Raw genomic sequence first — 12,413 nt, 5'->3', positions numbered from 1 at the left:
CAGCAGTAATTCAAACTAGGTATCGGCAAGTTGTGTTAAGGCACTAAAAATGCACTAAATGTATCGTTTTTGAGCATGTTGGGAAATACATGGATTTCAAAGACAAAAAAGAGGACTTGATTGCAACCTTTTAACGCCTTTGGGCTCGTATCAAGTGCTCTTGACTCTCAGGTGATGTGATGTCATCCATGTCACCAGTCAGGTACGGCCTGACGAACAAAGAGTGGACCCTGAGGCCCGAGACTAGGTGGCCAGAGTTGCTCGAAGTCGAGCTTGCTGTCAAGTCACGTGGTCTAAACGCGAGCTTCCTCCGCGCTTCGTCCGGGGTCGCCATTAGAGCATCATCAGTCGCAGCCCTGGTCAAGCCCAACAGAACGACGACATTCAACATCATTTCTTGGGCAGCCGCATCTCAAATTTCTGTCGAATTGAGGCAGCTGCAATAAATCACGATGCCAGGAGTAGTACCGGATGACTCGGAGCTCGCGCCCAAGTTTGCGCCCTTTGTCGGCATGGTAAGCTACCTTAGTTGCCTGCCCGTTGTTCCTCGATGTAGCTCGTTGCTCTGCATCATCGCAATGCCTCTACACCTCAGCTACAACGCCTGCAATACCCATGCCGTCGAACTCTCCGGCCAGCATGCATTTGATGCTAACAGATTGGTCTCCTTGCTCTAGGCCGGCATTGCGGCTGCAATGATTTTCGGATGTATGCGCAACCCTTCCTCAACTTTGGCAAATCCCTATCTCGAAAATCCTCCGTCGATATGCACACGATGAACATGTGCTGACGAAACACAATTAAAACACAGGTGCTGGCGCAGCATTCGGAACCGCCAAGTCGGGCATCGGTATCGCGGGAGTTGGAACCTTTAGGCCAGACCTCATCATGAAGGTAAGTTAGCAGTAGCACCAGTCGCCTTCTGCTGACTTCGTCATCAAGTAGCCGATGACCTAGTTTCCTGAGGTATGGACACCGCTGACAAAACTCCCACGGTCCTCCTGTCTTTTAGTGCTTGATTCCTGTCATCATGTCTGGAATCATCGCTGTCTACGCCCTCGTCGTCGCCGTCTTGATCGCCCAGGATCTCAACGCTCCGACTGCAGGCACGAGTTACGACCTTTTTAGAGGCATCATGCACCTCGCTTGCGGCCTGTCCGTCGGTCTTACTGGTCTTGCTGCCGGTTACTGCATCGGCATTGTTGGTGATAAGGGTGTCAGGGCTTACATGGAGCAGTCAAGAATCTTTGTTGGCATGGTGCTGATTCTGATTTTCGGCGAGGTTTTGGGTCTTTATGGGTATGAATCTTTGCTTGATCCTGCAAAATTGGAGCATGAGTCTTGCATTCCGTACATTGTACTAATTATGTGTTTTTTTTGCGGCGCATTAGGCTTATTGTTGCGCTCATTCTCAACACCAGGAGCCAGGAATAATTCGGACCTGTCGGATGCTCCATACTGCCCCCTTCAGCCACAAAGTCGAACCTCACAGACATCACGTACATGGGGGGAATGTCCCTATACTATTCCGCCAGGAGACGATGGAAGAGTTGAAGCAACCACCGGTGAGAGCATGGCAGCAGTTTCTGCTGTGCAGGGAAGTGTCAATATAGCATTTGGCCGGCGTTTTTTTCTTGGACAGTGAATCTACCTACTTATTTCTACATTTCCTTTGCAGTCTTTGACGACGGTTCACAGTGTACATTATATGGGCCCGGCATATTCGAGACTGCCAATATCTTGCAATAGAGATGATGCAGGGTCACCTTTTTCAGGTACAGTTAAAAAGTTACGACATTGTCACCACCCAGGATGAACGCATGCGGAACGAATGGGTACATAGCATACTCGTGTTCCCTAGTGCTAGTATGTACGGTCCTAACAATCTGAGTGGACTCCCCGTTCCGTTATGCAGTCAGATACGGCATATATGCCGTTCAGCTCAGTCTCCTATTTGTTCAGCTTCTGTGCATCGAATATCTTGAAATGCTGACATGAAAATTGTGTTGCCAGTTCTCTGTAAATGCCCAACATTGAAGAAAAAAGACAAAGGAAAGGAAATTCTCGCCAATTCATGCATGAAAAAAAAATGTGAAAAATATCCCAAAATCAACGACTCCGGGAATATGCAACAATATATGTGTCTTAAGGGTGATCCCCATGTCCTTTTCCCGGTCGAGGGTGATGATTCGACAGAATCGAAATGATGAACAAAGGAGACAAAAAGACAAAAGAAAAAACATCAAAGCTCTAGCTGGATTGTGCAGCTCGTGCCCGGCCAGCATTGGGCCGGTATCTGTTCGTGTGCGTCGTTTGATTTATGTTGGAAGATTGCCATCGCGGTGGCGTTTTCGTGGGGGTGAGGGCTATTATACCCTCATAGGAGGCGCCTGGACGAATTTCCTCGCCTATTGCGAGGCTGAAAGTCTCTCATCTGAGCTGCACATGGAACAGTATCAGTTTCAGGATTGGGTCCCTCCCATTCGCAGTTCAGACATGAAAAAAATGAAAATAAAATAAAAAGGAAAGAAACACTAACCCAGGAACAGATCCCACCGACGGTTCTCCATCTCGAGCACCTCGTCGCCATTCTCCCTTGCTAGCCTCTGGGCCCTGGCGCGCCTGGCCGCGACCTCACCTACCAGGTATGGGTCCTCGAGCGGGCGGTGGCGGCGCTGCTCCTCGGCCTCGGCCAACTCGCTGACTCTCTCAAGCCGGGCCATGCGACTGGGCGAAATATCGAGCCTCCTCGTCGACGACACGGCGGCGGCCGAGGCGCGGCGCTGCGCCACGTTGCGGTACTGGCGGTTATTTGGGTTGTTTGCGGCGAGGCTGGACCACGACGGGATGCGAAAGGCCGAGAGCTGCGGGGCAATCGCGGGGAGCGGCCCAGTGGGCACGGGCGGCAGGCCGATGGTCGGCTCGTCGACCGAGTCGGCGGGTGGGATCAGGCTAGGCCGCGACGAGTTGTTGGCGTAGTAGTCGATCGACGCGGTGGTGGCGGTTCGTCGTTGGCTGCGGTGCGAGTTGAAGCTGTACGACGGGGGCGATGACTGTTCGGGCGGCGAGTAGGCCGGGGTTGCCTCGCGCGGGATGGTGTGGTACGACGGCACCTCGGAGACTGGTTGGTTTTGCGGGCGAGTTAGCTTATGGGGTCGCGTTTTTTAGACTTCGGAAATCGGAGAAGCTCGGTTGAGGATCCCGGGTTGGGGTCGGTGTTTTCGGAGGAGAGGATCGGTGCGGAGGCGCCCCACAGCAATTCTTTCGGGCGAGAAAAGGCAGCAAGCATGTGCCAGCATCCGAACAGGGTGGAAATCAGAGAAACTCACCATAGGATGGAGCTGCCGAGTGGATGGAAGCAGTCTCAAAGTCCTCTGCTGTCAGCGCCTCGATGTTGCCGTGGTTGCCAAAGACCCGTGGGCCGCTTTGTTGTAAGACTGCGGTAGCCATGGCTGACACTCAAACCGGTTATGGCTGTTTTAAAAGGCACTGGCTCCTCAAAAAAACACAGAAACAAAAGAAACCGGGGACGGCTTTTTTGTCGGCAGGATTCCTGTCACAGAATTAACTGTGTGAAAATAAATGGACGACCCTGTAGTGAATGTGCCACAGAGACCAAAGCCGCGTCAATTTCAGGACTTTTCCTGCAGGACCGTTGACGCTACTTTGAGGCGGTAAGGGCTGTATGAATGGAGTATTTGTTAGCCCGATCGTCCGGTGATTTATTCCATGAGATCATGGCTGAGTTGAAATAATTCAGCAAAGATCAACCTTCTAAGGAAGAGTGCCAAGCAAAAGCAGCAGTGTCACGGGTGGCGGAGGACCAAGACATTTGAGGCGAGCTCTTTTCTGGTTGGGTTGGACTGTGGAAAAGGCAAGGAAGAGAGACAACACACACCAATTCATGGAGCAACCGTTTCCTAGCAAGCTGGGTATTGTATGACAATAAAAAAGAACCTGGGATACAAGGGGCACGTGAGGGTCCCTAAGTATAGATTTGTGGTTTGGCGTATCGGTTCCTTAAAGAGGCATGTGGACATGAGACCAGGAAGTAGGCAGCTTCGCGGGAGCTAAACGCGAGTGTGTGTAGTCTGGGTTTTTAGACAAGGTGAAATATCCGAAGCTAAGTACCCAGCAAGGTAAGGTAAGTTGCCTAGGCTTGGTTGGCTTTTATTGAAAGAGGGGGAGTAAGCCTAAGCCGGGCTGAAAAAGGAGGGCGATGAAAGCAAGTGATTGGGCTCGGCTAGAAAAAAAAAAAAAGAATAAACAACGATTTACAGTTACGAAAAAAGAAGCGACGTGAGAACGATCCAGGTTTAGAAAAAGAAGTAGGTAAGGGTAGCTACAGTCATAAATAGTACCTTAGCTATCTTTACCTTGCTGGGTACCTAGCTTCTAAAGTTATCATGCCTTGCATGCTCACTTTCAGTGCGTTACGTGTGTGCGGTGTGTTGCCAATAATCAATTACCCGCTTTCCTTGTTGGTAAGATATGCCCGGCTCGCCGTGAACTTGCTTCTCGGCTCGGGGGAGAAGCAGGGGGCTGTGCTGTTGTTTACTCCTGTTGGTGTGGAGGGATGATGTTTGTTTACCCTTTGTTTACCCACGATATATGGATACGAAGTACGAGAGTGACGATGGTACAAAACCAGAAAGGCAACTGGAGAGGTGCATCACAATTTTCCGAAACGACGCAAAGTGAACCTTGGATTCGAATCCAGACTGGATCATCTCCAAAAGAGAATACCGAGTAGTTCTGGTAGTGCCTGACTTGTGGTAAAAGAAAATTAAGGCAGGCACCCAGCTTGCCAGCCAGTCGGCGACTAGGTGCACGAATGGGCGAGCGAATGTTTGCTTTCGGCTTGGTTTCCGTTTGCATCGGGGGGCTTGTCACGGAAAGGCTTTTCCTTCCAGAAATCCCCAAAATGCCTCAATACTACACTGTGCCATGAGGTTGCAGCCCAAAAGATTTCCCGACCTTCCGGATTTCCTCAGCTGCCCAGAAAACTAGACTGGGTTCCAAGACCTTCATGACACTACTACCGCGGTCCCTATTCGATGAGAGAGGAGTATCCCTTTATTCGCGCGGGGTTTATCGTCGTCATCTGTTCCCCGCTAACAAGCCTGTCCAGGCTTATCGCGGTGAACGTTAGAAGGCGGGGCACCCTTGTCAATCAAACCATTTTGGTAGTGCACTGCCTTCTTGTCAGGTTCGGTCCCAACGATGACATGAACGCTGACTTTTCCTTCGGAACATTCATGCTGAAACATTCTACCGGATTACTTTTCTTATTTTTATTTTTATTTTTATTTTTATTTTATTGAGACATATCTTGGACGACGAGCAAAAATAAATGCCAGGTAAACGGGCAACTATACGACAGTATTCATTTAAACACGGTACTACTCTGGACAAAACCCAACTTGTTCAATTGTCACCCACGACTCATTGTGTTCCTAGTACCTGCGCTAGGGTCGGCTCCCCCAAAGAAGTTATTAGCCGTAAAGATCCCGTTTTAATTTGCTTGTACCTCCCAAAACTGGAAAGGAAAAGGCACAAACTACCCGTGCATCTGGGCCTCTTACGAAATACAGTAGTACCTACAACTCTACGAATGTTCGTTGTAAACTCTCCGTGCTAAACCTTTTACCTACCTAGTCTTTAATTTGCTTTTACCCCAGGGTTCCCAAGCCTTTTCTAGATTGTCGATTTCCCCCGTATCTTTGACCAAACACTGCCGACCAGACATGGCTGATCTCAACTTCCGTTCCGCGGTGGTCACTTGTAGTCACAGCTTCGCGAAGCAGCTGAACGGGATGCTACCCAAAAATACATCGACATTGGATGCATAGATCAAGATTGATTTCCCGGCCCGCAGGATACGCAGTAACTGCCTTGCTGCGTGACTTTCCATTGCATTAAAAAAAAAGGAACCATTACTCTTTACAAAGCATGCAGGTGGTGCTTGACGTCCGGTACCTGAAAATGGTCCGCGGGTCCTGTCGATCTCATCAAGTCACCACTTTGTGGATACAGGCATGCCCCTGGTATACATCAGCGGGATAACATCATCGACCCTTTGAACTACTGGGCTCGGAAGTTCGGAAAGGGGTGACACGGCGCACAAACCAACAGAAAAGAGGATAACCACGGAAAAACACCACAATCATCATAATCGTCGAGGTTGTGGGACAACTGCCACAGTCTAGAACTAGAACTAAAAGCTTGCATAGAGATCAACGTTGGACATCGGGACTTGTGTGTTTTGTCCAAGACCTTCGGGCGCGTTCCATGATTTGTCATTGGCAGGTTGGAGCTGAAGGTGACATCAAAGATCGGGCCGACACGTTGTTCACGTCTTGCTAGAGGCTTGGCTTTTTACCATAAAACCAAGCAGCAAGAACGGAAAGCAACATTGTCGTCATTGAATGCTTTCCGACAGATCCAAGAAGCCAAGTAGTTATTCATTACACCAACGCCAGCTCGCGATACTAAGATAGATCAAAAAGAAAAGAAAATTATCGCATAGCTGAAAACAGTAAAAGCATACAATCAACAAAAAATACACGATAACCTCGCCCCCGTTGTACAGCCCAACACCCAAAAAAAAAGGCACCAAGCGCAAAAACAAGAATGCAAAGATAAAAAGACAAAAATAAAATGAAGAAATAAAAGATACATGCATCTCAACAAAGAGCATACCCTGTCTGTCTTTCCACAAATTCACAAAAGTTACCATAGGTAGGCTCGTACACGAACCGATAGTCAACCGGCAACGGTTGAGGCACCAGGCACGCGCCGGGAGCACCCTCTCGTCTTCCAAAGTTGAAGTAGGCCCTCGTGTCGGTGTTTGCCCGAAGCCAGAGGTGCCTTTCCACCGAGGTGGCCCAGAAGCTCATGGAAGAGATGAAGATCGCGAGGACGACGGCCCAAAAGATGATGGTGTACACCATTGCAGCATGAGGAACCGCCGGCACTGTCGGCCAGTCCCAGTCCGGATCGCCAGGGGCCCCCGCGGCCCGGGTCTTGCCCTTGGGGGACGACAGTTTTCTGTACCAGAATTTTGCCCGACTGGCAAAGGGCCTCCAGCAACGACCCGGAAGTCCCAACAGGCCCAGCAAGTAGGAAAACGCGATCCTGGTGTTCTTGGGCATCATTTCCAGGAAGGCCCAGATAGCCATGAGGACGAGCCACCACTGGTCAAAGAAGCCTGAAGCCTCTGGCAGAGCGATGGGACACTTGCAACCACGGCCGCAAGTATAGCAGAGTGACTCGGCTTTCGGTGGCTCGGCTCTCTCTTGTCCCTGCAAATCCTTGAGCTGCTGTCGCAGCCTTGCGTTCTCTCTGGTAGCATCGACCAAGTCCGACCAAACTTTCGATGTATCGGCTCTTAAAGTCTGAATGATGGCGGCGTCTCCCATTGACCGTCTCACGATAGCACGGTACTGGAGTGTGGTTTGCTTGAGCTGGTCCTGGAGGGCCTTGACGGTTTCCACTTGGAGTTGAACCAGATCCATGAAGTCCTTCTCTTTCACGTCCCACGTTGCGGCCTTGTCTGTAAGTGCCATCAAATCTTTGACAAGCCGGTCGTTGATGGCATTGGTTTCGTCCAATTTCGTCTGTAGCTCCTGCGCAGCGACCACGCTGGCTTGACCATTTTGGGTCTGTTGGTCGGTGATGTTGGCCAGAGATTTCTGCAGCTCCAAGATGCGCTGAGATTGCTCGTCCCTCTGCTGCTTGTCCGCTTCGAGGGCCTTGACTTCTTCTTCTCTGTATTTCACCAGATCCTCGAGTTCCTTTTCCTTGGCTGTCCGTGTTGTAATCTCGTCTCGGAGCTCTCGGAGTTCCGCTTCCAGCTGCTTCACTTTGGCCAAGCTGGCCTCGCAATCTTTGGCTCGACCTTCCTCCAGTTCCGTGATCTCGACAGCCTGCCTAGCAGTCTTTGCCTCTTCTGCCAAGAGTTTCGCGCCGCACTCTTTCAGTTCATCCTTCAAGGCATCAAGCCTTTGCTCCGCTCGGGTGGCAGAATCTCGAGATTCTTTGAGAAGTGCGTCTAGGTTCGCGACTTTTTGTTCAACGGCTGCTTGACAGTCGCTGGCCTTTTTAAGGAGTTGCTGAAGTCTGGTGCGGATGTTCGTCATTAGATCAAGCTTCTCAGCGTTTGCGGCGTCACTCTTGTTTCGTGACCCTTGCAGGTCTTTGATCTCGTTTTCCATGTCGTAAAGCTGCAATCCCATGTCAGTCGCAATCTGTTTGGTTGTCTCGAGTTCTGATTCCAGGTCCCTGATTTGTTCATCTCTGGCGACAATGGCTTCCTCTGCCTGCTCTTTGGCTTGCTCTAGGTCGTCGAAGCCACCTTCCATGGTGTCCACGAATCTGGCGAGATCGTCGGGATCCATCTGGCTTTCTTCCAGACGGGCGATCTCATCACGCATCTCGGCGATTTTGCCGTTCAGCTCATCAATCTCAGCCTGGTTCTCAGCTTGCTTCTCGGCCATCTCTTTTGCATGCTTTCCCTCAGCCATGTATATATCGCATTTTAGGGATGCGACCCGTTCCTCATGGAGGAAGAGCTGTCTCCTGGCAACTTGCAGTTTTCTGTTCGTATCCTGCAGGCTATTCACGGCATCTAGTCGCTCATTTGTGGCCTTTGTCGCGATCTCAGTGGCCTCGTCTACTTTGGCGCGATGATCCCGAATCCTTTCGTCTTGCTGTTTCAACTGCTCCTCAAGCCCCGCAGTCTTGGTCTCCAGCTCTGCGGCGCGGTCGTTAGACTTTGTAAGCTCGTCTTCGAGGCGCGATCTCTCTTGCTCCGGAATTTGCAGCTTATCCTCGAGTTCTGCAATTCTGGCCTCCAACTCAGCGACGCGGCTCTTGGACTTTGCAAAGTCGTCTTCGGCCCTAGACTTCTCTCCTTTGGCGGTGTCTTTGATAGCATCCAACTGCTCCTCGAGTTCGGCGATTCTCTCCTTAAGCTCGGTCATCTTGAAGCTCGTTTTAGCCGCCTCATGATTGGCAGCTTTCAACTGACTCTCGAGGTCTACACTGCTAGAATCCAATTTGGCTACTTGTTTCTTGTCACTTTCCGACTGCTCCTCGAGTGCTTGAATGTCTGCTTTCCGCTGGTCGATCTCGGCCCGCAACTCTTGTATTTCCACATTTCTGGCTGTGCTGTTCATGAGGGCCTCGGTGAGCTTTCTTTCAGTTTCACCAAGTTCTTTCCCCTGCTCTAACAACTTTCTGGGTGCATTGCCGTTGTCCGCCCTCCACAGTTCATGCCTAGCATTGGCCGCACGAAGGTCTTGGAGCTCTTTGGTCACGCGGTCGCGTTCGTGTGTGAGATTGTCAGTCTCCTCAGCTAAGCCAGCGAGTTCGTTTGACTGCTTGTTGCGTGCGTCTTTGAGACTTTCATTTTCCTTAGCTGAAGCCTTGAGGTCTTTTTCAGTTTGGTCGCGTGCATCTTTGACGCTGTTAATCTCATTGATTTTACCCTCGAGGTCCTCTGCCATTTTGTCGCGTATGTCTTGGACTCTGCCAAGGCTCTTAGCTGAAGCCTCGAGGTCCTTTGCCAGCTGGTCGCGTTCGCCTCGGAGGCTGGCGACCTGCTGAGTTGAATCATGGAGGTCATTTGCTAGTTGGTCGCGCTCGTCTGTAAGACCAGCAACGTCTCTGTTTAAAGCATTGACCCGTGCTTCTAACCTGTCGCGGTCCGCTCTGAGAAGGACATTATCGTTGGTTGAGTCATCGAGCGATGTTTTCATGTTTTCGTACAGCTCCTCAATATCGTCATGGGCCCTTTGCAGTCTTGCGACCTGGTCGGGATCGGGTCGAGCAGCCAATTCCTCTTGTAGCTGGGCAATCTCCGAGATGCGAGCCTGGCTTAGCCTGTTCATCTGTTTGAAATGACCGTGCAGGAGGTGGAAGTTCCTTGACAGACTCTCATACTGTTGTCTGGATGTAGCCCGGGTCATGTTTATGTGGTTGGTGAGTCTCGCGATCTCTTCCGTCTTCTCGTCCCTCTCTTGGGCAGCCTCGAGGAGAGTGCAGTGGGAATCGGCCAATTGTTTCTTGATCAATGCGACCTTGTCCTGCATACGGTCTGTCAAGGCGGATATCTTCTGGCAGGATTCAAAGCAGTCCTTCTTGAGCGAATCGTATGTATAGTAGAGCTTTGCGTACTTGTCTTCATCCTCGGAAGATTTAGCCGCGTGATCTTTTCGCCCCTTCTCCGCACTGGCTCGCAGCTGGTCGTTGTCCGCGGTAAGCTCTTTGACGCTTTGGGCAAGGTTGTTGATCTGGGTGGCCTTTTCCTTGAGCTCCTTGTATGCCTTTTCTACCTCGGCCTCCTTGGCCTCCAGCTTGGTCTTGTAATCGGCCACCTCTGTGGTCTTTAACTTTATATCTTCTTCGAGTTCGTTCAGGCGGGCTCGGACGGGCGACAACATGGGACTCTGCGCAGGCTCAGAGAACTGGTCCCAGCCAGCCTCATCCAGCTCATCCTGAAGATTGGTAGCCACCCGGGCGGGTCCCGATACATTTGTCGAGACGCTGACCCGCCTGTCTTCGTGATATACCAGCTGGAGCTCGTGATTGACCAGGGCAAGATCTTGTTCTTTCCGATGGAGCTCGGCTTTAACTTGCTTAACCTCTTCGTCAGCGTCTTTGAACTTCTGCAGGGCCTCTGCCAACTGGCCATCCAATTCTCCAATCCGGTTTTTGGCGGTTTTATATCGTTCGTCCACAAGCTTGGCTTCGTCTCTGGCTTCCTTCTCTTTGGCGACGGCGTCCTCGGCTTCTTTTGCGTGGAAATTTGCAGCTTCATTTGAGGCGCCGTAAATTCCGCGGTAAAAATCGGCCTTTTCTCTGCTCTCCGCTTCCGCCTTTTTCGTCTCCTCCAGACTTTTGGTAGTTTTGTCACCATATTCTGTCAGCTCTTTGATTCTCTCTATATCTTTCTTCGCTTGACATTCCAGGGCCTCGATTCTCTGCTCCTTCTGCGGCATCTCTTCCTGGAGTGGATACAGCTTGCTCTCGAGATAATTAATCTCCTGCTCGAGCTCGTACTTTTCGTTGCGCAGTGTGTCCTGAAGCTCGGCATTGCGGTCCCGGTACTGACCGATTTTCTGCCGCATTTCTTTATCTTTCTGTTGCAGTTCATGAATCTGCTTCTCCAGATCTGTGGCCCTTCTATTCTCGTAGGCCACCATATCGTCGAGGGACTTCATCTCGGCGTGGGCCTTCTCCAACTGGCCTTGGATTACCGGCAGCTCCTTCACCGCGGCTAGGGCCTCCTCGCGAAGATCCGATGCCTTGGAGAGCTTCTCCTCGAGTTTACCCTTGGTGGTCAGGAGCTTGTCGTGCTTGCGGAGGAAGTCGATGGGGTCTTTTTTCGAGTTGAAGACGATGTACTCGTACTTGCCGGCCTCCCACTCCCTCCTGTCAAGTCGCCGCTCCGCCTTGAGGATGGCAGTCCGGCGAACCGCAAGATGCTTGGGCACATGGTCTAAATTTTCTTCTCTAATACTCGCGGACTCAAGATCCGGCCCACCGGATGTTCTTTTGAGATAGTCGTCCTGATATTTGTACCAGTCCTTCGCCTCGACCTTGGGGTGGTGTCGAGATATCCTGCGCTCTCGCTGCGCGACCCGCTTCTCTCTGGTGGCGAGTGACTTCAGGGGCACCGCGATGCGTTCTATGTAGAAGTCGGCCGGATCACCCTGTAGGTCAAGCTTACGGCACTCCTCACGGGCAGTCTTGTAGTCTTCGTCGGTGAAGTCGGACACGGGCGAGACCAGGTCCGAATCGGAGTCGGAATCCGGGTCGAAGTCGAAGCCTAGCCGCTTGGCATGGTCGCGCATCGCCTCGGCCACGTCGACGACGACTTTGTCCTCCGGCTCGGTGTCATCCTGACTCGATTGCCCTCTGCTGGATTCCGCCATCTCTGAAAGTGCTTGCCTGTGTGTTTACTGTACTTGGGGTGCTGAGTTGGTCGTGGTGATGGGTGACCACCATAGGTGGGGGAGTTGATACGTCTTCAACAGACGATGGTAGGTATGATCTAATGGGTAAGGAGCAAAGAGAGTGAAGAGAAATATTCCTAGGTCCAGGAAAGGTGGAAAGGGGTTCGGCGCAGCATTTTGCTCTCTGCTCATGTATATGTAATCTTGAAGCAACCGCTCAATTCTCCAAATCGACAAAGGCATTTTCTTTTCTTTCCCCTTTTGGGTGTCTCTATATGTGGCATGGCAGGCAGGCCGAAAACGTGCCCGGGGAAAGATCGGTATTCACGCATCGTGGGATGCCTTCTTTGATGTCAAAAAAGTCGCCGGGTGGACAATGGACATCACCCGGGAACGGAGAGCAGAGGTCACGTTTTTGTGCCTTGATGTGTACGCCCCTGTGGAATGTAAAAG

At 51.2% G+C, this 12,413-nt stretch overlaps 3 protein-coding genes across 3 annotated transcripts; 1 reads left to right on the top strand and 2 right to left on the bottom strand.

The window, feature by feature from the left end:
* Positions 1–311: 311 nt before the first annotated feature.
* Positions 312–1,769, top strand: MGG_03065 (V-type proton ATPase proteolipid subunit 2). Its single transcript, XM_003720563.1, has 5 exons — positions 312–515; positions 678–708; positions 812–894; positions 1,013–1,299; positions 1,392–1,769. The coding sequence occupies exons 1-5, from the start codon at positions 453–455 to the stop codon at positions 1,432–1,434; spliced, it is 507 nt and encodes a 168-aa protein (XP_003720611.1). The 5' UTR covers positions 312–452; the 3' UTR covers positions 1,435–1,769.
* Positions 1,770–1,821: 52 nt separating this feature from the next.
* MGG_03066 (uncharacterized protein) lies at positions 1,822–4,586 on the bottom strand. Its single transcript, XM_003720562.1, has 4 exons — positions 3,899–4,586; positions 3,330–3,681; positions 2,540–3,121; positions 1,822–2,439 (listed from the first exon to the last, which is right to left on the bottom strand). The coding sequence occupies exons 2-4, from the start codon at positions 3,448–3,450 to the stop codon at positions 2,378–2,380; spliced, it is 765 nt and encodes a 254-aa protein (XP_003720610.1). The 5' UTR covers positions 3,451–3,681; positions 3,899–4,586; the 3' UTR covers positions 1,822–2,377.
* A 1,873-nt stretch (positions 4,587–6,459) lies between these two features.
* Positions 6,460–11,995, bottom strand: MGG_03067 (uncharacterized protein). Its single transcript, XM_003720561.1, has one exon. It carries the CDS (start codon positions 11,937–11,939, stop codon positions 6,687–6,689), a length of 5,253 nt encoding a protein of 1,750 aa, XP_003720609.1. The 5' UTR covers positions 11,940–11,995; the 3' UTR covers positions 6,460–6,686.
* Positions 11,996–12,413: the final 418 nt, after the last annotated feature.

This window comes from Pyricularia oryzae, chromosome 7, assembly GCF_000002495.2.
Source record: "Pyricularia oryzae 70-15 chromosome 7, whole genome shotgun sequence".
NCBI lineage: Eukaryota > Fungi > Ascomycota > Sordariomycetes > Magnaporthales > Pyriculariaceae > Pyricularia > Pyricularia oryzae.
Note: the sequence above shows the minus strand (reverse complement) of the source record. Positions and strands in the feature narration are given on the sequence as shown.